Source organism: Melopsittacus undulatus, chromosome 2 (genome assembly GCF_012275295.1).
Source record: "Melopsittacus undulatus isolate bMelUnd1 chromosome 2, bMelUnd1.mat.Z, whole genome shotgun sequence".
Taxonomy (NCBI): domain Eukaryota; kingdom Metazoa; phylum Chordata; class Aves; order Psittaciformes; family Psittaculidae; genus Melopsittacus; species Melopsittacus undulatus.
Window position 1 is genome coordinate 90,393,222 of NC_047528.1, and position 26,474 is coordinate 90,419,695.

At 37.7% G+C, this 26,474-nt stretch overlaps 1 protein-coding gene across 1 annotated transcript in view; it reads left to right on the forward strand.

Moving 5' to 3' along the window:
* The window catches only part of DSCAM (DS cell adhesion molecule), a 385,770-nt gene that overhangs the window by 280,853 nt on the left and 78,443 nt on the right, over positions 1-26,474 (forward strand). Inside the window, exons 12-19 of the mRNA XM_034074654.1 lie at positions 1,408-1,604; positions 4,650-4,746; positions 5,925-6,053; positions 10,950-11,117; positions 14,957-15,027; positions 21,447-21,687; positions 23,145-23,291; positions 25,053-25,208. Coding sequence (XP_033930545.1) covers positions 1,408-1,604; positions 4,650-4,746; positions 5,925-6,053; positions 10,950-11,117; positions 14,957-15,027; positions 21,447-21,687; positions 23,145-23,291; positions 25,053-25,208 — 1,206 coding nt within the window. The remainder of the gene's footprint in view (positions 1-1,407; positions 1,605-4,649; positions 4,747-5,924; positions 6,054-10,949; positions 11,118-14,956; positions 15,028-21,446; positions 21,688-23,144; positions 23,292-25,052; positions 25,209-26,474) is intronic.

Consider the following 26,474-nt stretch of genomic DNA (forward strand, 5'->3'; position numbering starts at 1 on the left):
TATCTGAACATCAGCAGCTCTGGCATGAAAAGGTCATGCCACCAAGCATTAACATTTCAGAATAGCAATTATAGTAATTAATTCAAATAAGGATTATGTTTTTCTTTTTGCTGTGTGGTAGCAATAGATACCATCTATGCAAATGGAAAGACTGTGGAAGTCTCAAATAAGGTCCTATGCCAATGGCACCTTAAAATAAAGACCCAGAGAAGTTCAGATGAAATTAGTGAGTTCTGATAAGAAAAGGCAAGTGTTCATGCATAAAAACAAGGAGAGTGGGGCTATTGTGGGAGGCAGCCTTGAAGTGAAGAAGGGAGTTATGCCACCTCATATGCTTTGAAAGGAGTGGACAGATTCATTCAGAATAAAGCAGTTCTGCATGCTGTCCAGTGGTTTCCAGCTTTAACCAAGAAGGGAACAGGCCAGAGCTGAAAGATAGGCTCATGGGCTTTGATGCTCACGAATGACCAGATGCTATTCATTGGTGGACAGATAATATGGGAGTGAAAGGACAGAGGACTGAGGACACCAAAGAGACCAACATGATTCAAAAATGCCATGTTTTGAGGGGTTTACATAAAAACACTCTGAGGATTTTAATTTCCTATTTCCAGAAACAAAATTATTCCAAAATGTAAAAATACTTTGGATTTAAGCCTATTCTTGCTAGCAAAAAAGTACTTTTTTTTCAACATTAATTTCTTTTTTAATTCCTACACGATTAATGAAGTTGACAATTATGTCCGAACTTTTCTGCAAATACCTTCTGAATACAATAGAACTCAAATCTAGCTAGGTTTATTGTCAGTTTAATCATACTTTCTGTTTAGTACATTTAGTGCATTTTAACTATGTACTTAGTGCATACATGGACTAAGCTCTTTGGTGCAGAGCCTTTCTTTTACATTTCTACTGCTCTTGGTTTTAATTGTGCCCTCATTTTGATAGGTCATTACTGTTATACAAAATGGTAGAGCATATACATGTCGGCAAATAAAACAGTAGCTCATCAGAAGAAATAGGAAATTTTTATCAGTTTGTAATTGACCCCATATCTGAGTACATATACTTACACCACTTTCATGTACTGTGAATATTTTAATTATGTTACAAGTGGTCCTGTGAGCAGAAAAACAAATGGAGTCAGGCTCTTGTTGGATTTGCATCTTCTCGTCTCTACAGCTTCAATGTCCAGTCCCAGCTCCCCTCTGCTAAGTTCCCATTGAGGCCCATCTTCAGTCTTAAAAATATTCTCTAACACAGGAATGAAAGCAAATTAATTTCTCACATTTTTGGCCATCTGGTCAAATATGGACAAGCTGAATGAGACTCAGACTGAAGGGCCAACCGTGCATCATTAGACTAGTCAGCTCACTGAAGAATGATCGTTTCTTTTGTCTGGTTTAGTTCCAGCTATGATAACTTCCTATCCAAATACCACCTTGGCAACACAAGGTCAAAAGAAAGAGATGAGCTGCACAGCACATGGAGAGAAACCCATCATAGTCCGCTGGGAAAAAGAAGACCGAATCATTAACCCTGAAATGTCTCGTTACCTTGTTTCCACCAAGGAAGTTGGAGATGAAGTGATCTCTACTCTGCAGGTAAGAAAACAAAGTGGTCCATGACTCATTTACATGTGTGAGTGCTGCTGGATTTTATTTTGATAGGGATGCACAGCTACCTCTGCCCTAAAAAATCAAAGCCCCACCACTTACTCCACCTGTGGTGCACCACTGCAGAGCTAGCAGCAAGAGGTAGAGGATTCCTCTTCATCCCAACCCCTAGAAAAATCTCTCCATCCTCCCATGCTCCAGAAACGAGAAGAGAATGAGCCTGGCTCTCAGCTCCCCATCCTTTCTGTCTCCCCATCCTTTCTGTCTCAGGAGCAATGTGGCTCATGCATTAGCCTGCCCTTCCTGGGCAGCACAGCTCAGTTTTGAGTACACTGCTGATAAACACTGGGTAAATATCTGATCCCTAGCTCTGATGTGTGTCAGGCTTACCTTTGCCAAAATCATTAAGCTGTTTTGAGATAAAAATGCTGTCTTTTTTTAACAGTCTTTTCTTCCTCCCTTTCACTTTTTTGGGGCTTGTGGTACTCTTGCAAAATCAGATTAGTCATCAAATTCAAAATGAAATGGAAGAAAAAGGCATGTGTAGGTATATAAGTAGTATACCCACTGCTGCCAGTATTTAGTATTTATTGTACACAAGAGCAGAAGTCACCAAGCTACCTAGCAAATGGTTATAGTCTGCATCTTTATTTCTGCTTCTGTGACAGGCAGCTGTTTGGTGGTGTAGGCACCATGAATCTCTACTTGCATGACAAATCAGTACATGGTATTCTGTTAACTCATAAGTGGCTGACTTGGGTTAGTTTGAGGGGCTACATGTGTGGACCTACTGTTTCAGGAACTTAAGTTTTCCCCAAGATGCCACAGAAGCACAGGACACCACATTGTTGTGGTGTCATCTACAACAGGTGTGGTTATGACATTGTCCCCAACATAGCAGAGTACAGCTTTTTCCAGTCAAATTTTAAATTTACCAACATGAGCATGTCCATTCCTTTATATTTTTAAATGTGACTTTATGTAATCAAAAAGCTTAAAAAATATAAAATCATACAGATTCTCAGTCAAAATTCTTGATTTTCCATTTTTCAGTCATGTTCTTACAAGCATTTTTTATCAGGCTCAAGGAAATAATTTTCTATCTCTCTTGTGACTGTCTGGTGACATTCTAGTGTAACTGTACAAGTATATCTCTTTCTTTAGCAGCCACAAATTGTGATGGATGATAACCAGTAAAAATCTGGATCTGCTCTATGTGAGGGAACTTTGTCATTTATTTCTATAAGAAAGAATAAGTTCTATGTGTGATTTTGTTCATATTAGTGTATTTGTCTTACAAATAATATTTAATTATAGGATAGATCCCTAGACTTCTCTCCCTCATTCATCCTACTGACTTTAATAAAATAATGCCTTGATGCACAACAATATTTCTTTTTCGGAGGCTGGAGACCTGCTTAGGGAATTCTCTTCCAAAGCAGTTGTGTAGGGTAGTGGCATTCTACAACTATATGTATGTTACATACAAAACCTTTGACTTCTGAGAGAAAAAATGTCCCAAAAGTAGAAAATGTCAGGATTAACATTGTCTCTGAAGCTTTTCACTCAATGTTTTTGTATGCATGCATGATTATGTGATTTTTAGTTGTATATTTGGCTTTTATTTTTTCTGCAGGACCCCTGCCTCAATGAGGCACGACTTGGATTTTCTCTGGAATTGAATTAGGGTTGAGTAATGAAAGACACTGTGTGATGCAAGGTTGATCATTGAAACCAAACTTTTCACAGGTGGCCAATAATTGTGTGTTCTTTGTTTTCTAGGTATTTGCCTTGAGCCCTTGGGGTCTGATTTGCAGAAGTACTAAGCTCATAGCTGCAGCTTAACTCAGTGGAAGCTGTTATGAACACATGAAAAGCTATTTATTGCTAAGAATTCTGAGCAGGGGGGAAGAAGGCCCTAGATGTATCAAATTGGGCTCAGAATTTTTTTTTCCTATCTTACAGCTCAGCCACATGTGTGACTTAACACAGCTTGACAAGTTACCACATCTCACATGATAACTCTCCAACATCCTCATAGCGAGTGGGAAATTAATCCATTTATCTTAACTCGTGGTGAATGAGAGCTGTGCTCACATTACCTTGGTTTTGCTAAGGAATAAAGAGCATGTGGAGTTACTATGGCTCAGCTAATATGTGCCAAATTGCCAAGCAGCCACAAATATTGCCATGTGGCTGGCTCCTTAATTCCTCACACAAAATGGTGGTAAGACTTTTCATGATGTCAGGGTTTATGAAAATAAATTCACTCATGTTTCTGAAATGGGTATTGCATAGGTGAATCCACAAAAAAGGCTATGAGAAAATGAATAAGTCTGTCTTTGGGGCAGTAAATAAAGTGTGGAGCAGCACACTGAACAATGGGAAGAAAATGGTATTTGGAATATCTGCTCATTAAAAAGATACTCTCCCTGTTGTACATGGAATGAAGCAGTGGTCCTGTAGAAAAATATCATTATGATCATGTACATAAAGATTGTATGCAACTTTCTACATTATTACATTATTAAATCACACATTGAAAAGAAAATAATTCAAAATTTTATTATGAGGCACAATGCTTACTACTGCAGGGTTCATCACCAATGTTTGAACCTTTATTTCCTCCACACAGACCTCACCCATTTGGGTTACATTTAGAAATTACTGGGAAAAATGAAGGTAGTAGGAGGCACCATTTTGTACAGAAAATTTGAACCGTTAAATACATGGCAAACTCAGGAGTAACAGGAAACAAGACTCCTAATGAGAAGCTACAGGAATAGGCAGTGCTCCAACTCCTGACTACTCATGTAGAGCAGATAGCCTGCTTCCTCAGCCTAGGTGTTGCTGGTTTTGATAACTCTTGACATTCTGGATATTTTACTATGCATATGTATGTATGTGTATAACACACAGTATCTATTTATTAGTGTCAAGTAAAGCAATTTGTACAATTTTTCTTGCACTATACAGAAAAGCTGTTATTTTCTCTATGTGCTGTTCAAATACTTCTTTTCAAATCACCCATAGATTTTGCCAACTGTGCGTGAAGATTCTGGCTTCTTTTCCTGCCATGCCATCAATTCTTATGGGGAGGATCGTGGAATAATTCAGCTCACTGTGCAAGGTAGGAAGAGGACAACATAAAGAAAAAAACACAGCTATTGTAGTACAGTAAGTGTATGCCATCTCAGAAATCTGTTGGGGGAGGGAGGCTCTGATTCCTAATGAAATGTATTCCTCATTGTCAGAGAAATGAGGAGCTGCATTAAGGTGGATCTTTAAACAAAGTATTTCAAGTTTAATCAGTCAAAATAAACTGCAATTAGTTTGCACACTGCAAACTCCAGGAACCTACGTTTACTGGGGTTGGGGCTCTCCTCCTTCAGGGTATCATTCAGGCAGACAGCAACAAGTCCTGATGACAGAGGTTACAGTATTCGAGATGCTGAGTACGGGCGGGACTCAGCCACTGACTACTGCTGACTTCTCTGTGTAACACTCGTCCTTGTGCTTGTATGCCTTTGAGCATGCACACAACAGATTTTTAGGACTTGCAAATTTCTTTCTCCCCCTCTTGATTTCAAACAACAGAAATGGTGGATTTCAACATATCACTGAAACAGCAGATTTCAGTGAATGCTTATGGCAGATGTGTCAAATAATTCAGGTGGAGTTTGGGGACAGGTTCTTAGTTACGCCACTGTTCATTTAAGCTGCCATGACAATTTAAAGGGGCATTAGAATGGCAATAAATTCTGTTTCTTTATAACCTTAATTTTAAATGCAGAAGAAGGCTTTAGTGTAATTTCATACTGTTATAAAATTAACCTGCTATTAATAAACATTTTTAAACACACTCAATGAGATAGAAATTCTACTCCCTCCCCCCTACCCAACTTAGCACTTTTAAGGTTAGTATTCATATTTCTACCATCATTTTTTGTGTAAAAACTGTGGAAGTATTAGTGAAACGTACAGTTCAAGGCAAAAATCTTTTCTAGCATGCATAGTCCAATCTGGAGTGCTTTTAGGAAAAAGCAATTCTAGGTCACATATAAGAAGGTTAAACAGAAGTCAGTATTCAAGATTACGTCAGTGACTCCTAGTTGAAAATTGACCTTTCCTCCCTCTTGTTGAGCATTCTTCAGCAGGTGATTAACTGGCTCAGGATACTAATGAGTGACCAGAGAAATGCCATGAGAGCTTACCACCAGCAAGCTACGCCAGTGCCACGCTCATTAATGTTACCTCATTAAGAGTACAGGCTTCCTTCTGATTAAAACTGTGTGTGTTTTTACTCAGAACCCCCCGACCCTCCTGAAATAGAAATCCGAGAAGTGAGAGCACGCAGTATTGCCCTCAGATGGACCATGGGATTTGATGGGAACAGCCCAATCACCGGCTATGATATTGAGTGCAAGAACAAGTCAGGTAAGAAATAATCTTCCTCTGAAGTAATCGCTGTCACTAGTCATTCATCACTGAGCCTGTATTGTAAAGGATAATTCATAAATTGAAACTGCCTGATGGAAATTTTTACCATGGTTTATTTAATCTTCCACAGCAAAATTTATCTTCATTTGTTGTTGCCTTTTTCCTTTTTTTCTTTTTTTTTTTTTTAGGCAAGGACATTAGGTTTAGCAATCGCTACTTTTCCTTTTCACCAGAGAAAACCTACAATTAAAGGGAAAAACTGTGTTGTAAAATAAGCTATTCTAGGTGATAGCTTGATAGCTGGTATGGTTTTGATAGCTGATTCTTGGTCCCTGTTCTTATCTTTAATCCATTTGGATTTTTTTTTTATTATTTTCAAGTTCTATTTTTTCTCTATAGAAAAAGCCACCTGCCTTTACAAATTATCTTTTCCTGTAGAGCTGATTTTTAAAAGTTGTTTTCTATCAATACATGAGTACATGGCATCCTCCCTGGAAAGTCAGCAGTGGAAAAGGTTAAGAGAATTTTAAGATGAAGAAAGCCTTCCAGGGATGGGACATCCACAACTTCTCTGGACAATCTGTGCCAGAGTCTCACCACCCTCATAGTGAAGAACTTCTTCCTGATACTTAATCTCAGTCTACTCGCTTTCATGATCTGAGAAGGGACAAGCAAGGAAATTGTGATGGAACAATGTTTCATATTTCAAGTATTATTAAAAAAACACTGCTAAATTATACTGTACTATTTCATGTTGGAGTTTTTTGAACTATTTGAAAGGGGATATAGTTCACTAGTAGGAAGGCTCTCTGTGCTTATCAGTGAAGCATTCTGTTTATCAAAGCAACTACAGTCCATTTACAGTCTTCTTCCTTCAGCTTTGAGATGGATAAATGTACTTGTTCATAAAATTCTAATATTTGCCAAGTTTTTTCAAAAACTGTTCTACTACTCATCTTTTCTATTCTTCATTTGTCTACATTGTGTATTTCCTTTGTGCTTCACTTAGGCAAAAATTTTTGAGATGCTCTATCTACTAGATAAAATATTTTTGAGTGCTGAATCATCAGTTACCATTTTTACATTTGCTTTGTAAATGAAATTGATAACGTACAGGTGAGCATGGTACCTGAAAGATTACAGAGCTCTAAAACATCTTTGTTAGATTTAGTTCAATGTTTTCAAGTGATAATGCAGAATGCAGGCGAACATGAAGTGGTAATCACTATGAGCTTGCACTACAAAATTATGTCTCTCTAATATGGCACAATAAATCACTAACAAGACAGCAAATGAGGCCCTGTCAGACTGAATGAAAGCATCAATACACAACCATGATAAAGGTTAAAAAAAACTGAAAGAAAGAAAAAATAGTGAGTGGCAGAATTAGTGTTGGAGAAAGTATTTCTTTGTATATGAAGACAAATGCTGGAGTTCATGTCCTAAAATGAGCAGATATCCTTCATCTCACTGCAAATAACAGAAACATAATATTTTAGAATCTAAGGATGAATCTTTGGATAAACTAGGATTGGGTTTTTGAATTCTTGCACGATTCTTGTCAGTAATTAAATAATCAAGAAAATGAAACAACGAACCTGGTTACTGAAGAACTTGTACAGGGTAGTTAAAGAAAGATAGAACAAAGAGGGAATTAAGAAAGCTCCTCACAATTTCCAGATTATTACAGGATAGAAGAAAACTTAGGTAAAACATTCACAATCCAGATGGTAAGCTGAGGGAACATCCTGCCAAAGCCAAAGTAAAGCTGTAAATTGCATGGCTGTGTTTAGTAAGAATTTTCCACCTACGTTGCTTACCCTGAGGACTCAGAAGAGGGTTTACAGCAGGATGCAACATCTAGGCTTCTTAAAAGGGAAAATTGCAGAACTTTTCAGTTTCAGCAAATGTGCTGGTGACCACACATCATGCATGGACTTCACTATATGGTGCTTCCCTCAGGTATCCAATTTACCCCTGCAGTGCAATTAGAAAAAAAAAGACACTATTTTTTTACTCTCAAAAAGTATTTTCTCTTTTTAGTGTGAAAAAAGACACTCTGCTTACCTTCTAGAAGGAGTGTGGAGTTGCCTGTCATTTGGGTAGGTGGTATCTGCAGGGTCCAGTTACCATGAAGGAGCAAGACGAGCAGTGGGAGCTCAGCTTTTCAGGCTGTTTCAGTACTTAGGTACAATGCTGTCTGTACAGAAATGTACCTGTACTACCCCTCACTGAAACCACTGATGTGTAGTCATCAGACATTTCCACTGGAGGTGTACAAAAGGGTTTGACGTTAGGAAAAGGTGTGTGTGTCCTTCTTTGTGCCTTTCTCCTTATCCTTTGTATTTTTCACGTCACGAGGGAAAACTGAGGGGAAAACTTAACATCAGTTCTGCTTAAGCACTGACCTGAAGGGAGAGGATGGTGCTTTGCTCTTTCTTGTGCTCACGTGTGAATAGAGGACGCAGAAGCCTTCGCAAAACTAGGGGCTCCTACCACGCCTGCCCACGGAGGTGCGGTGTAGTACCGGAAGTTGCCACGGGGCGGCAGCACCAGCACTGCTCTATCTGCAGCCGCTTTTTTGGTCGCAGCACAGCAACCTCAGAGTTCCAGATCTTCTTTTTGGGAACCGCTATGAAGCTACTGCCAGTGTGCATTTTGTATAGCACAGAGTAGTGTCTGTGTGTAACATTTATGAGTAGAATAAAAAATAAGTTAAAATCTCCACTTTTTCTTTTAGCTGTTTTACTTTTTTTTTCTCCCAAAGGCCACTGCTGCTTGTCTTCTGTGCTTTTTAATTCTAAGTAAGTGGATTTTAGAGCTCTCTGGAACACCAATAAAGACAAGAAGAGCCAACAGTCAATCTGAGTACCTCACTCAATTACTCACCACGTGAACACCACCAAATATTTTTAGGGTTTGCCAGAAGAAAACAAAATTCTTTATTATTTTTCCCCTTTTATTCTTATAAAGACTTACAATTTTCAAAACTGAAAACAGTTCTGGAAAGAAATTGGTTCATTTCTTACTGGCCTGGTTCAGTTTGGAGGGATTGTTTTTGTCGGTTTATTTTACCGTTCAAGAAGGGGACATGTACCAAAATATACACCTGAAGTCCATGCAAGAGTTGTAAATAAACACTGGAGACCTACATTTTCACAAATCTCTTTCTACATGGTGCATCATTACTTACTCTACTAAGAACCACCAGAATTTTTCAAATTCATTTATTTGATTTCAGCAGCTAACATGTACTATGGAGTCCTGCCATTCAGGAATTGGTATTTCAAACAACTAAGTGCAAACTTAAGCGATTTGATAATATGCAGGCTAAATTTAAATAAATTCTCATCATCCTCAAGGGAAATTTAACACAATTCTCCATACCAAGCAGGTCTTTTGTTAAATGCATTTCCGTTGGTGTCATACACTGGAACAGAGTCTCCGCCTGTGCTAGTACAAGATTTAACACAATGGAATGCAACTGCTGGTTAAAGTTCTTTAAAGTTTAAGAAATTATGCAAAGTTGTAGCAAACTGAAACCACGTTGACTCAGGAGTGCCTGCAGGTAACTCCTTTAGAGCTTCTGAAAGTATCCTACAGAGGAAGTCGTGACAAACTCAGTTACCAAGGAAAAATATATTCAAGTGAATCTGGTTAGCACTTTAATTTCTGCTTCCTAAATGTTTACTGGGTAAACAAAGCCACACAGGCAAGCAAACAGGCCCTGTAGCCAGCCAAGCTGCAGATGTCATCATGACAACTTGTGCATCTTTTAGCAAGCTCATATAAAAGAATTTACACAGTATGTGCAAATATTTTGTATCTGTGAGCGTTCTGTTTTTAAAGTAGTCTCGTATCTGCTGAGCTTTCTCTGATCCTGCCTGCAGTGACCCACACTGTAAAACACTCCTTGTAGAGTCTTCGGTGACATCCCCCATACGATGCTGCAGAGGTTAAAGGAAGAACATCTCCTGATGTAAGAAAGAAATTAAGGACAGCAACTCATAAAAGACATGAAGATGCTCTCATAAAAGACATGAAGATGCTTTAAACAGCTACATTCTATTATTCTGTTTGCTGCAACTGAATGGTTGGATAAAAAGGAGGAGTTACTGTGTTCAGTCAATCTCTATCCTTTTTCCTATTATATGTCTGGAGAATTTATTAAAAACATAACAGACAGATGAATAGTAAGCATGAATAATAACAATGTGTAGATACATGCAAACAGGAAAGAGGGTTTGACATTCCTCTTGTATTATGCCGAGTATTCCCCTGCTCCTGCATCCTAACCAAAGTCAGGGAAATAAGCACCAGTCCCAGAGCGTGCTGAGCTCTGTGTTTAAGTACTCTAAGCTTGCCCTCACTGTTTCCCTATGGTGTGAGCTCCTGGAGTTTGGGATCAAAATTTCTGCCTGATCTCCCTGCTAGTCTGAGCCCTACATTCCTGTTTATTAACTCCGTTTCCCCCCTTTTTCTAGCACAGCTCACCTCCTTGAGTGAGGATCAGTTTGAGGCAGCAGCTCCCATATTTTTCACAGTTGTTCCAATGTGGCAATGATGAAAAAATAGTATGTATACAAACAGACCTGGGGAATCTTTGCTGCTCTCACTGTCCCCTCAAAAAAAAAGGCAAATGAGTAGCTATTTCCTCAGATATGCTGATGACCACAGAGTTGAGATCCCATTGTTCACAGCACCACACTAGGAGCAGTTGGGAGTGCTATCAAGGAAGGAGATCAGTCGATTTGTTTTTAGCAGCAGGCGTTTTCTGGATTAATTCAGTGATGGCAGTATCCTCTCTGTGAGACTGTTTAACTGCAAGCTTATGTTATTGATGTTCACATCATCTTTTATTTCTCTGTTTTATTTTAATCTCTCATTAAATAGACTCTTGGGATTCTGTTCAGAGAACCAAAGATGTTTCCCCTCAGTTAAACCAAGCCACTATCATTGACCTTCACCCTTCCTCAACTTACAACATTCGCATGTATGCCAAGAATCGCATTGGCAAGAGTGAGGCCAGCAATGAGCTCACCATCACTACTGATGAAGCAGGTATGCTCTGTTTTTGTAGTATTTAAACCAAGCTGGGAATTATTGCTCTTTGACATAAGGAATCTTTACCTGAAATGATGCTTGTGTTGCTGCAGCTGCATCAAAAGAAATACTGAATTGTTCCTATAAAACATTGTGACTTTTGCAACTTTATTGTGCAGGCCCATATTTAAGCTGTTCAGTGGCATCTAGTGGCCAGAGAAGACATTGTGTTCAAATTTTCAGCCTGGTGTACTGGAAACAGCACACCTATACCTACGGTTAGGCAACTCAATCAACATCATCATGGTTTTAGTGGTGGTTCCTCCCCTGTGGGTCATGTGGTTTTCCTCAGATGCTCAGATATTAGTGTAGGTAACTAAGCTAACCCATTGAGAATACTGATCTACATGAATCAAATCTTTCTTGACTATTCCATCCCCCAACCCACTCACCATTTTGTTTTCTGATTGCTGTATAAGTCAGGTGGCTATCATCAGTTAAATGTCAATCTCCTGTTCTTTGTTGCCATGTATTCTTCTACATTGTTGTAGGTTTCCGTACCAGAAGGGCTGTATGGGTATTTTTGCTTTGGTGGCTGGAGCTATTCTTTTGTGGACTCAAATTGCTGCCTTCCATTTCTGTCTTATTTTTATTTCTCAGAGCTAGCTGAAGTGGCAGATGGATGAGGCCAGCATAGCTTTGTGCATGCTACCATGTCCCAAGTCCTGCTTGCTACCTGTGGGTGAAAAGCAGAGAGCCACAGCTCTCTATTTCAGAAATAAGGAATGAGAATGCTGAATGGCCATGAATACTTCTGCCAGGCACATGTTTCAATTGTATAAAATATAGAAAGGTGTTGAGAGTAACCTAAGCAGCTCCAACATCCAACAACCTTAACCCACTAAAACTAGATGGAATTACACTAAAGACCAGAAAGGAGCTTGCTCACTTGTTTTTGAAAACACATTTTTATCTTGCTAATTTTATTTTTCCTGTTACCTTACACTGAGTCAGTAGTGCTTCCTTCTTTAGGAATTTTGAGAGGAAAACTGTGATGCAAGTATCTGGGTAACAGTCTTCTAACAGTGAAAATTCCTACCTTTTTTTCAAGATTCATGTTGGTCTAGGCTTTGAACACTCAGTGACCAGTTTTTAGTTCAGCTTTTACGAATACAGCTGTGTAATTCCCACACATTTTCTCTGTGGGTGAATTTACTACAGTGAAAATATACCCCTTGTAGGGAGAACATGTTTTTGTCTCCAAGGGACTTGCTGAATAAGAAGATCCAAGGGCTCACAGTGAAAAGCAAAATAAGCAGGAGACAAATATCAGCTGCATTTGTTTTTTCACCGGGTGTTTTTTCATCCCAGGGAAAGGAAATCCTTCAGTGAACAGCTTTATTAATGGTGAATAGTTTGAAAAATATTTATCGATTGGTGAGGATTCTTCTTGTTTGTTCAATGAAAATGTGAAATCACTACAGAAAACAGACCATCATTTCTTCTGGTCAGCATCACCTGTATCCCCAAAATGCGCATTCTTTCTTGTGCATGCACATCAAAGTAGAGGGGTAGGTCTTATTTACCTATACTTGGGATATTTCTTACTTGATGAGTTTTTCCTGTTAATTAAGTTGTCAGGATCAACAGCTGGCCTTGAAATTAAAAAACAGCTTCCCTGTGAACAGGGTGGAACCTTAACACCACATTTTATTCAGCTCTTTGTAACCAAGATTGAGAATAATTGGTCCTTTTTGTTACTGTCTTTAAAGGAGACGTCTATTTGGAGAAAAAGACTAACAGTGTGGAACTGTATTCAAAAGTCACTGATCTACCTAGGGAACAATTGGAAGAGAGGAGGTCAGACTTAGGCAGATCATATGATGTTTGTCTCCTAGATTTTTATTTCAGATGGCATGTGATGTACAGGAGCACCATTTCTTTCATCACTGTTTACCTCTATTCTCTGCTTTTACAATAGGAAATGGAGAGCAGAATGGGTACAGGGAATGAGAGAGAAGGTAATGAGAAGGGAGCAAAATAAAGGTCCAAGCAAGACAATATAAAAACTGGACAACTCAAACCATGCTATTAGCAAGGGGGTGCAGGTTGTAATATGACATATTACAGTGACCTGAGTCAGCCACCACTAGCTATTAAAAAACTGTAAGGGGTCTCTGTGGCAAAAGGGTAGTCAAGAATGGCATGACTTCAAAGCTCACAGACCATCTCTTTCACTCTATGCAGCCATGGTTAGCTCCTGTGTTGGAAAATAGACTATAAGTACCAGCTTGCACTATTGCTTAACAGGAATAAAAAGGCATCATGGCTGCTGTTTAATACTGAAATCAGTATAGGAAGCTGGGATATCTTGGCTTTCTTTATGTCTTTGACACAAAACCTGTATGACATTAAATATATTTTTTAAATTATTTCTTATTTAACATTTCACTATGGTATGCTGGGAACAGCTACCTGCTCCAGTCTGGAAAACTTTTGGGATCATTCAAGAAAAAGTCAATATTTTAAGAAGCACATTTTAAACCCCATTTTTGAGCTCAAATGCTTTTCTCAAATTCCACTACATTATAATGTACCTGAAGAAATGCCATTCATGTTTGTCAACAGGGGGCCAGAATCAAGGACAGGGTTAAAAAAATTCAGAGTGATCTTATTTTTGTCAGTAGAATTTTTCCTCTTCTTCTTCCTGTACAGTAATGCAGGAAGAATGGAAATAAAGTGATTTCAACCTCTGGAAATTTCCCATCTGAAGGATAGTCAAGAATGGCACAGAATAGGGCATATTTAATAACTTAAACATATTATAGGCTGTATTCTGGGTCTCTGTGCTTTCATCAGTTAAAGCAATGCGTTCCGGTTCCTTTCACCAGAGCTGTCATTTGCTGCTGCTCCACCTCTAACAGCCCCATCTCACCCTTTTTATTACTTTACTTCCTTTGTCATGCTATTAAACTTAATTTAATACCTTTTACTGAGGCCATATTCTGCATCAAGGGAACCCTCTACAGCAGCTCAAGATGACTCCATTCCTTTCTTCAGATCTTTCTTTTACAATGATTTACATCACTGAGCAAGCAATTTACTTCAGATCTTTCTGTTCAATCCCAGCCAATTCTTGATCTGCTTTGTAGCGGCCCAGCTGACAAGTAGGTTTCCCTTGACTCAGGGTCTTCTTTTTTTCATTTGCCTTTAAAGCTCATGCACACCCTTGGCAGCATATTGATACTAAATGAAACTCTTCCTAACTCAGGTATGCTTTTTGTATCTGGCAGTTATTTTTGTCTGATTTCCAGGCTGAAATACTTACAATGGGGAGAGAGAGAGGGTAAAGTGTGCTACTTTTTGTGTATAAAATATTTGATATTTGGATGAATGTGCTCAGTCGCTAGTGAGCAAAGCAGATCCCACTGGAAAGTGTGCAACATGAAGGCTGGACAAGGAGCTCCTGTCTTGCTTTCAAATAGGTTCTGCTGTCTTTCTATCACCCCCAGGGTTCTGACTTTTGAAAACACGTCTTGCCTACTTACAAAACAGAAACAGCATTGTGAGAGTATCACTAAACATGAAAAGTCACTATTATTCATTCTTATTTTACTTACCATGCTATATTTTTGGCATGTGTTGTATTTCACTGGTGGTCAGACATGACCCCTAAATAGGAAGATGCTATGCTCTGGTTTTGTGCAATGAAGTTGCGTCTGCAGTTTTCCATATGACATTGACTCAGTCCAAATCTCTCTGATGCTGGTGTGTTGAGATGGTGATGTGCTATGTGAAGTGCTGAATTCTGTGGCTATGAGGGACAGTTTTGATGCACCTCTCTTCTCTCTTTCCAGCTCCTGATGGTCCACCTCAGGATGTCCAACTTGAACCTATATCTTCACAAAGCATTAGGGTCACCTGGAAGGTAAATATGCACACATCCAAGAATTTTGACTGACAGTATTCTGATGCATTCAAGGAGGTTTTGTTGAGGGGAGTATTATAACAACTGGGGATTAGTTATTTTATTTGGGAGTGTTCTTGCAGATCCTTTGCCACCAAATCTTAAAGTATTTGCCACTAAGAGTGGTGCATTATAAAAAGCATGAGGCTTCCATTGGTTAATAATAGCAGCAGCTGCTTGCCTGTGCTGATGACTAGAACATTTCCTGCTTCTTTCTGATTTCAAAGGCTACATGCTTGGAAATAAGCATCAAAGAATTTCACTTTGATCTGGGGCAAAATTTCCCCAAACCATTGAAGCCAATGGCAATTTTTTCCCATTGCAATGGACTCTGGGACAAAGCCTTACTGAAGACATGTCTGCATAGAGAAAGCAGTAAAGTGTCTCAAATGAGAACTGATAAATCAGAGCAACCAATTTAAAAATATCAGCAACAGATATTTAAAAATCTGGCATGTCTTATGACTCAATTAATTTTTTCTAGATTTTGCCCAGTGTTTTGACAATGCCAGAATGTTTTAAATGCTTTTGGTATGATATCAGAGGTACTTAAACCAAGCTTTAAATGGTTTTGTAATATATACTCCTTGTACCTTTTAGCAGACAGAATAAAGCTATCTAATTACAGTAGCATAATCTCAATATGAATGTCAGTTTCCAAGTTGTATTTATAATTCCATATATTTAAAACTCTGAAATATGTAGTATTAAGTGCTGGAGTGGGATGTGGCATAATAGTGATGTTAATTACTCCTGCAAATGTGGATGATGTGTCTTTAGCCCCATTATGTGGACCATCCAGAAAGTCAGAATAGTAGCAATGAGCTGCTACTTGTTAACCATATAAATAACTGTAGGCTGCAGGTTATTTATACAATAAATAACCAGCATGATCTTGTATTAGGTTTGAGCTAGTTCCTGGAAAGACAGGTTTCTACAGTGCATGATCTCTGTACAGCATAGGTGGACGTATAACTACAGATACTCTAACTAGTACAAAGGGATCTCAGCTGTCCAGCATTTTGAGCAGTTCATTTGTGCTTTATAAATGGTGCATTAAATTTTCTGTTTGGATGGGAAATTTCAGCATTAAGCTTCAAAAGCAGTAGTTTTTATCAGACCTGTTCTATGCAGGTCACAGATACAGTGCTGATTTTGGATCTTGTCTGCATCTTATTGATCAATTGAGTGCACCCTCAGCAAGTTTGCTGACAACACCAGGCTGTGTGGTGCTGTTGACATGCTGAAGGAAAGGGATACCATCAAGAGAGACCGTGACAAGCTTGAGAGGTGGGACAGCACAGACCTCATGAAGTTCAGTAAGGCCAAGTCCAAGGTCCTGCACTTGGGCCAGGGCAATCCCAAGCACATCTACCAGCTTCACAGAGACTGGATTGAAAGCAGCCCTGAGGAGGAGGAGTTGGTGTGTTGGTTGATGAGAAGCTCAACATGAGCTGGTAGTGTGGGCCTGCAGTCCAGAAAGCAAACCTATAACAATGGGTTGCATGAAAAGGACCATGGCCAGCAGGCCATAGGAGGTGATTCTCCCCCTCTACTCTGCTCTTGTGAGACACCACCTAGAGTATTGCATTTAGCACTGCAGCCCCTAACATAGGATCGTGGACCTGCTTGAGAAAGTCCAGAGAGCCACAAAGAGAGCTGGAATACCTCTCCTATGAAGACAGGCTGAGAGAGTTGAGCTTGTTCAGACTGGAGAAGAGAAGGCTCTTCTGTTATATCAGCCTTCAAGTGCCTAAAGGGGGCCTACAAGAAGTCTGGAGAGGCACTTTTTACAAGGACATGTAGTGACAGGACAAGGGGGAGAAGTTTTAAACTGAAGAAGGATTTCTTTAAATTAGATATTAGGAAAAAATTTTCACTATGAGGGTGTCTCACACTGGCACAGGTTGCCCGGAGAAGCTGTGGATTCCCCATCCCTGATGGTGTTCAAAGCCAAGCTGGATGGGCTTTGAGCAACCTGGTCTAGTGGAAGGTGTCCCTGTCCGTGGCAGGGTAGTTGGAACTATATGATCTATAAGGTCCCTTCCATCTCTAACCATTCTATGATTCTTGAATTTATATCAGTGTTGGTTTTCATCAAATGGTTTCCAAAACCAAAAGGCATGTAGTAACAAACCACAGTTTACCTGCTGGCTGAAGTGAAACAAACCTTCTGAAAGGTTACTGCTTGCATAGTCCTACCTTTACAAGAATTATTTCCTGAACGACAATTTGTAACAGCTAATCAGCTTCTTAATCAAGAAGTCCTGCTAATTAAGAAGTCCCAAACCAGGAGTGAGCCGTTTGCTTCCCTTGAATTATTGCAGTTTTTTCCCAGCCAGAGGAGTTTTAGTTCATTATTAAAAAAAAAAAAAACAAAAAAACAACAAAAGTACTAAAAGTACTTTAGGATGGTCCCAAAGACATAATATAGTTCAGTCCCATTCTCAATCCTGGCTTCTGGGTAGGTCCCTACAATGCACTGCTCTGCAGAAGACACTCACTTTGTGCAATACAAAGTATTTAAGAATAGAGAAATAGCCATGAGATCAATCATGGAGGCAAAAAAAGGAAGAAAATTAATTAAGTAATAATATGGTCATTTTTATTTTGGAGGCATGTGGAGTGTTTGCCATTATACAAAAGGGATTGTGTTAAGAACCTTAGTTATATTTAAAGTTGGCCAACCTCATTTAAATACAGTGTCAATAACAGCAAAAGGAGAAGAGAATAGCACATCAAATATCTTTCATCTTGTATTAAGTTTTATTTCTGCAGCTTGCTACAGTCATTAATCTACCCTTTAAATTTTCTCTTATCCCACTTTTAGAAAATCCTAGGTAAGCAAAGTTTTATAGGTCTGTGATTTGTTTGAATTGATTTCTATGTGTCCACATAGAACACTGAGGTTTAGACTGGATTTTTAAATAATACTCAGCACTTTACAGTAGTTTAAAATTGTGCAGAGAGAATAAGAATTAAACAGGAATTCTCATTTAGTAATGAGCATAAAGATTTTTTTTTTTGGTAGTACTTCACAAGGTAAATGAATCCATTAAATTTAGGCATGGGAAATACTCCTTCCCCTCTTTACACATATACACCTGCACAGAACTATAAAAGGTCACCCTTTACAAAACTCTTTGATATCCTATTTTACAACTCTTAGATTTTGTGACACAAGCAGTAAGATCAGGGACTGAAACTTACTTTTCACTGGTGTTCTATGATCACAGACAAGGTTAACTATTTTTTTTCCTCATGAACACTTTGTCATGGACAAACATTGCTTTACTGACTTTTCTACCAAAAAAATTAGTATGTATATCAGAAGGTGTATATAGAAAATATGATTTATTTGTGAAAAAGTCTGTTCAAAAATGAAGCATTTAGATAGTACTAACAAGGAATATTTGAAGCTTTGTGGAGCAGAACATTTCAACTTACTGTTCTGAAATGACTTTGAGCTTGTTTTATGTTGTATAATGTTTTAAAGTGGAAAAGAACAAACAAACAAAAAAAAACCAAACCAACATGACCTAAAACAATTATAAAGAGGTCTCATGAAGAATGCAAAATTTGCCATTTTATTCCAGTTCAAAATGAGAAAGTGTATAATTGCATAATTCCCAGTGAAGAGGCTATGCTGGCTATAGTCCAGCTCTGAAAACATTACAGTGCATGGTAAATGTTTGATTTAGTTTTAGCATTGTGTTTCATATGTTTTACAGTAGGATGCATGTGTTCCAATATAGGTTTTATATGTTTCGGTAATCTATTATACACTATGTTTGTGATCACTTTTTCTTGGTATACAGTGCATGCCTGATGGTATATATCATACGTACATACAGGATCTTTAGGTGTGCTGTATTTGGCAGTAGGCAGTGTATGCCATTCACAAAACAATAAATGCACTACATTATGTGGTGTATGTGTTCTAAGCATGTTGTTTGTGATTTCAATGTGCAGTGTGTGTTGTGGTAACAACTTTTGCCCCAAAACCACCTGTGGTAACTCATGGGAATGTTCCAGTTGCAGCCTTTAACTAGGAGAGGCTTTAAATCTTGAGATGCGCAACCATGAGCATGTTAATGTTTGAGACAAGAAATCTCCATGCAGACTGTTGATGATTTGCCAAGCTGTGATAGCATCCAACACTGATGGAAAGATCTGGTGTCCTGATATGATTAAACTGGTGCCTCTACTCTGCTACACATTTAGAAAAGAGACAGTGACCAGTCATATTGTTTGAAAGCAGTCCTCCCTGTAACACCATCTGAGTTGTCTGCTGCTTTGTCCAAACTCTTTGTCCTTTAATCAATTTGAAATATTTAGATTATAGTGACTTATTTTTTGCCCCTTCCCATAAACACTGCCTATAAAAATACATGAGCTGTGCACAATATCATGGCTTGTAACAGAATTTGAAATCCTTCAACTAATGAAACAATTCACCCTGAAATATTTAAATATGATAAAGTTATTTTCTTCTAAAACGGAATGAAACAGCTTCATCTTATGATGATAGCTGAATCTCAAACAAAAAAATAATCTGGCCTTAGTTTCCATCCCGCAGTCCAGCTTAAAAAAAAGCTTTTGCAATCATTTCATGGTCGTAAAGCTGTTCAATATAGTACTTCCTCTTGCAAACAAAGTGTTTTAATAATAAAAGACCTATGTGTTTGTAAAGAAGTTGGGTGGTTCTTTGTTAGAGGTTTGGTTGGTTTTTGTTTTGTTTTGTTTTGTTTTTACAAGAAAAAAAAAACAGAAATATCTGAACAGGAAACAATTATACCTCTAGATTCCAAAACCACAGTTCTAATCCCTGCAGTATGCCTTACAAGGTCCTCAAGACATGAATCTCCTGATTTGCTCATCTGCCATTGAAAGGACAGCCCCATGCTTGCAGAGAGCTTGTTAGCACCAGAGGAACTGAAGTAGTACAGTGGAAATTATATCCTTGCTTCAAATTTTGTTTCTGTTCCTGAAGGCAGGAGGGATCATATGAAAATAAAATTGAAAGAAAGAATCTGAAGGTATAAAATTCAAGCAGTCAGATCCATCCAGTGATACATTTCAAATACAGAGAGGGTGCTGGCTTTTGCAGAACAATGATTTGTTGATAGTGGATGAAAGGCAAATCCCACACTGGTTTTATTGGCTTCAGTGAGACTTCAGCAGAGTGGACTATAAACTCACTCAAACAGACATGTCCTGTGACAGAAAATAGTATTCTTCTTAAGAATGTATTCTTCAGTAGATTTAATGGGATATAGTAACAATAGAAATTGCTGCCTCTGCTTGTTTAACTCATTGCCAATACACTACGTCACAAAGACCTTTTTCATAGGTCGGTGGAACAGATGAGCTTGTGAGCATCTGGTGGGAATTTGAAAGAAGTTTGGAGGATTTGAAAGAGCTTTTTCTCCATGGATTACAAACTGTGCCTTAAAATGTTTATACTAGTCATACCTCATATACATAGCAAACCAGACAGAAACATTATCACATGTTGGAAACAGTCCAATAGTATTTCAATGGAATTGTAATGGGTATTTCTGTCAATAACAGGCTTTTACCTGAGTTGTCAGTCCTTTAGACTATATTCTATATTGAGGGGTATAGAAATTATTTCCACTGATCAGGTACAGCGAATCTTGCACTGTGACTGAAAAAAACAGTGCATAATTATGGCCAAGCACTCTGCACTCTCCATGTTCTTGAATGCCAGATATTGTACACCTTGTTTTAGTAGCTATTCAGTATGCGAATCCCTGCTTTTCAATTCATTATTGCCTTCAGCACTCATTATCTAATCATCTTTCCACATTACAGAAGCATATTTCAAAGCACAGTGTAAAATTTTCCTAATGCATCTAGCTGAATAAACTTATGTGACTGCCTTGAAGAGATCAATAAATGCCTTACTAAAAATTTAGTGAGCAAATGGTACGGGTTTGTAGCAAAACCACAATTAATAGTGAACGTAGGCCTGTAATGCAAATACAGCCTTATCAACTCAACCTTGTTTGATTCACTTGATAAGAGAACAAAACATTATGAATTCAAATTATAACTCAAGAATATCCCCATATCTATTTCTACTGTGTATGAACCATTTAATGGTCTTTCTTTTAGCACAGGAATTCACAAATTAGGACAAACTGCACCTGAAATTTATGTATCAAGGTAAAAATTCATTACTTCATGTTCATTACTTTATGTGCAGGGAAAATTTTTGAATTGTTACCCAGGAATAGACTTGTGTTCAGTAGGAAAAAAAAATGTTGACTTGGTGTATATTTAAAAAATTTTAAGAGGAACAACTTTACTTTGGAGACACGTACTTAATGTGTAATCTTTCATTTTCTATTTAGGCCCCAAAGAAGCACTTGCAAAATGGAATTATTCGTGGATACCAGATAGGTTATCGGGAGTACAGTGCAGGTGGAAATTTCCAGTTCAATATCATCAGCATTGATACCACTGGAGACAGTGAAGTCTATACACTAAATAACCTGAAGAAATTCACCCAGTATGGCATGGTAGTCCAAGCTTGTAATCGGGCTGGAATAGGACCTTCTTCTCAGGAAATCATCACCACTACTCTTGAGGATGGTAGGCCCTTGGCAAACAGCTATCATGGGACATACTATTATTTCTTAATTTCCTTTTACCTTCTTACATTTATTGCTTGAATAGTGATTATTATAGTGGGGATAATAGAAGACCAGACTTTACAAGCATTAGATACAGTAGACAGATGGGTGGGAAGAAACTGGCCAATGAGCATGTACAATTTTCACTGCAAGAGATGCAAAGTCATACAGGTATATAAATATAACTCTACTAACATAATATATCCTGCTGTGAATGATATTGACTAAGACTGTAGCTTTAAGTAGCTTATTGCATTGGTGTTTACATATTTGTAAGTTTTGTGATCTCAACATAGTTTTGAGATGCTTAGAAGTAAAACTCTGAAGGGTGAAGTGATATTGTTAATGTTGTTGGCTTTCTTTTGTTTTTGAATGAATCCACTGTGAAACCTAGAGTTCTTGTACTGCACAATCCCTTGTCTTGTCAGCCTAAAGAGAGATGTGTGAGGTTTTTTTCAAGGATATTCAAACTAATGAGAGAAATACGATTTTGTTTTTAAGCAAAATTCAACCTGTCTAACCCAAAGAACAATGTAGGGTTTGGATTTTTTTTTTTTCAAACTGCATGAAAAGCACTTCTTAAACAATGAGAGGGTGTCCTCTAGTGGAAAAAGAAAATTATTCCATATCCTAGAAGAGACCTAGTATTGTACAGGTGTATAAAAGCAAGTAAGTCATAAAGGATAGTGTAGGTCAGATTTTCACCTGCTGTAAATTAGCATCAGTGTACTGAAGTCAGTGCCAGCTGACTTTTTACACAGGAGGAATGAAGTAGGACACAACTAACATTCTCAAGAACTACAGATTTTGAAGCATATGCTTCAGGGAAGACTGGTATTTTTCATTTACTCTAAACATTTCTAAGCCTAGACAGATCACTGCAAGACCTTAGAAGGCAGTACACTCATACATACATACATTTTTTATTATAATAAATAGTTTTTTTTTCTTTTCAGAATCCACACATGTTTACTTTTCCTGGCAGCATGGGTTTTTTGGTCACTCATTAACTGCCTGCTTTCCCCTCCCACCAATTTTAGAGGGATATTAGAATTGTCCAGAAACATGTCAGTTTGGCTGCAAACTTTAAAAAGAACCCCAAAGAACCCCATACTTAAATTGTATACAGAATATTATGTTTATTTCAGCACTAGGGCACATTTCTTGTTCAAAAGAAGTGACAAAAGGCTATTAAAATAGTAGTCAGCAAGTGGGGAAGCAGTACATCAAAAGTCATTCAAGGAAAATGGGCTGCTATTTACAGATTGTAGCAAGAATAAAGGTTTTCATTGGTAACAGGGTATAACTGCTAATTAAGCAATGGGTGGTGGGATAGCAATGACAATTGAAAGGGGAGCTGAAAGGGTAAGCATTGGGTTGTTAATGGAGTTAAAAATGGTTAATATCTTATTCCAGTGCCCAGTTGCCCTCCAGGGAACGTCCAAGCCACTGCCACATCACCAGAAACCATCTCTATTTCTTGGTCAACCTTGGCGAAAGAAACTCTGAATGGGATTCTGCAAGGATTCAGGGTTATCTACTGGGCTAATCTCTTGGATGGAGGTGAGAGAAATCCAGATGTTACCAAGTAAAAAGCCATATGAGGCTTTTATATAATTTATTCTCTTTTGTGAAGGTATTGTACTTCCTTTTCTCTTTGATTTAGGGAAGGCTTCATCTATTTGTGAAGGAAATCATTTTCCCTAGAGCTTTAACAGAGCAGCAGGCTGCTGCTGCCTGGAGGCTCCCCTGAAGAAGGCTTCTGCTGTGGGTCTGCAAAGCTCCATAGACCTACCATAATACCCGAAATGACCTGAACAAATTTCATTTCAGTTACAAATTCCAGCAGGTATCTTTTATAAAGAATGATGATATGAAACTAGAAGACACCTGCCCAAACCTGTATTTTATTTTAATTTAGTTGGTTATCTGTTTCCTTAGCTAGTTTCCTACTTCATAGGTTATTGTTTATTTTTTGACAGGATGCATTTCATCTCCATAGCTGAGGGTAAAAGAAGGAAACATTTCTGGAAAAGGTTTCATAGTTTCATAGCAGCCTCCTCTGTTGTGCTTAGGTTTTTGTACTCTGAGCACAATTCCTAGGGGCTCCTAAGCAGAGAATGACTGAAATGATCAAAGGAGGAGTGAAATACCTTACTAATTTGCAATTTGTCATGTGATGATAATTATACATATGGTACTTCCTGGTAAATTAAATATTTGTAGATTTGAGATGCACATGCCTTTATTCCCATTTGCCTTGCTTAATTTGCACAGCCTTAGGACAATCAGCTGGCCCAATTTTTTTCCCTTCATCCATCAGGATCATAGCTCACGCTAATATGCCGCTGTCTTGCAAATCCTGGCCTCTGTTAGTGTGGCAAGGAGAACTCAGAGTGGAAATGTAACCTGGAGGCCCACTGTTAACACTGGTACTGTTAGGGTCAAAAATATTTGAAAATAAGCCATCAATTCATTTGTACATTTAAAAATAAAGATAAAAATTGTATGAGGAGCATACATAGAAATGTACACATGACAGACATAAAATTATTTTCTTCAGTGATGCCTGTAGTCTTTGGATCAGATTCTATGTTAGTATAATCTGTGTATGTTTAAGCTCCTATGTGATGTCCTACATCACAACAAAAAAAATTATGTTCATGCAGTGCTTAAAACTGTATTTTCTTCATCTTTTTATCTTTACTTTCTGCCCCAAATATGTTTAAAGCTTTTTTGCCATATGGGTTGTACTTCTCAGCTATCTGCAAAGAAAAAAAAAAAGGTTCATATGAAGTGCATCTTCTTTCTGCAAGTAAATCTGATTTAACTGTGTTTAAATCTATTCTTAGCTGGTATTACTGCTATCAAGTGTTTTAAAGCAGCACTTATTACATATTTTAAAATAAAGGGGACTTTTTCTTGGTTTTCCTTATGAGAAATGGTCTTTGTCAAACCTAGAAAACCTTCATGAAGATAACTGACTTTCCCATTTTTGCTTTAGGGAATGTTTTGCAATAATCTCCTCCTGTTATCTATTCTTTATGAAAATCTTATTACTTGAAGAAATTTTCAATTCTCTTCCCTGTATTAAAAAAAAAATTGAAAAGAAAAAAGTTAAAAAGGAAAACTGAGTCTGCTTTGAATAGTAAGAAGTCAGGACACAGAGGAATTTATTTTAATTTATTATAATTCATTGCTGGTTTATAATAATGAAACATTACTTCTCTGGTCCACTCTTTAATCCTCAAGATTTCCACAGTAGGTATCAATAACTGGGAGAAGACTGAACTTGATGATAATTATTTCCTTTTCATTCCATAGAGCTAGGAGAGATAAAGAATGTCACCACTACACAGCCATCCCTAGAGCTTGATGGCCTTGAAAAATACACCAACTACAGCATTCAAGTGTTGGCTTTTACACGAGCTGGAGATGGAGTGAGAAGTGAACAAATTTTCACCCGCACTAAAGAGGATGGTAAGGAGTAAAACATTTTTTATTCCCACTTCCACAAAATGTTCATATGTCTCAGGCTTTCAAAATAGTGTAAATACTGTACAAACATGCAGAGTGAGATTTTTGTCTGGAGGTCCTGAGTTAGGAGCATATGATGCAGAAGGAGTATGGATTCACAGCTTTGAAAACAATCTGACTGTTTCCAAGACTCCAGTTCAGGTGAGCCTGAAGTGTCTGGGTAACAGTGATGCACTAATGATCTGAGCAAGATTGAGCAGTTTTGTAGGGTTTTGTTGGGTTTTTTCCCAAATACTTTAGGATCTTATTTGAGAATTTTGAGGGGGTTTGAGTTAATTCTTTCAAAATGACTGAAAATGGAGAAAGGAGAAGAGACTATTCTGGGATGATCTTATATAACATATACTTCTAAGATTTTTTTCAGAATAGATATATTAAAAAAAATCCATCCAAACAGCTGTTCCCTTAAAAGCAAATTGTAGAACAAAAATCTCTTGTTTCTGTTCATAGACCGAAGCATGAAGAATTTGAGCCCTAATGCTGAAAGTTTAAGAAAGTTTTAATCATACACACACACACACACAAGTTTTCATAATCACTTTCTTGTAACTTTAACTCTGAAAGTCACTTCAGGTTGCCTCAGTAGGATGCCACATTCTGATCTATTTCTCAAGGACTAGAATTTCAAATTCAGGAGGAATTTTGTCCCTAACCTGTTTAGTGCCTTGAAAACTCCATGAGATGTATAAATACATCCTTAGATTCCTAACCTCTTTTGAAAATCTGGAACAAGACTTTTTTTGGCAGGAGCAAAAAAGCAGTCCTAGCAATGAATTTACCTGAATAATATTAGATTGGTAAATTCTCCTCTGAGTTATGTAATGTTTTCTTCAAGAAAATTAGTCAATGGATTTTTATGATCCAGTTTACAGGTCATTCATGAATGTGTAAATATATTTGTCAAATTTTTTATCTGTAATGAGATTTACAAAAGTGCCAACAGAACAGGTTGAGTAGATTAACAGACTTGAGGAATGTTTCGTGGTTCTTTTCCAATTAAAAAAAAAAAATCCTTTATAAATTTTATTATTTTTTTTCCAATAAAATATTAAGGGATTCTTTCTAAAATTTACATACATTGTAAGGTCACATGGACCCAAATGTAGCTGTATCTAGGTGATGCAGTATAAATGAAAACTGGATTTCTCTTTTGTCTAAAATTTTCTCTTGCATTATCAAAATGAGTTATTTTTCCTTGTTCTATTTTCA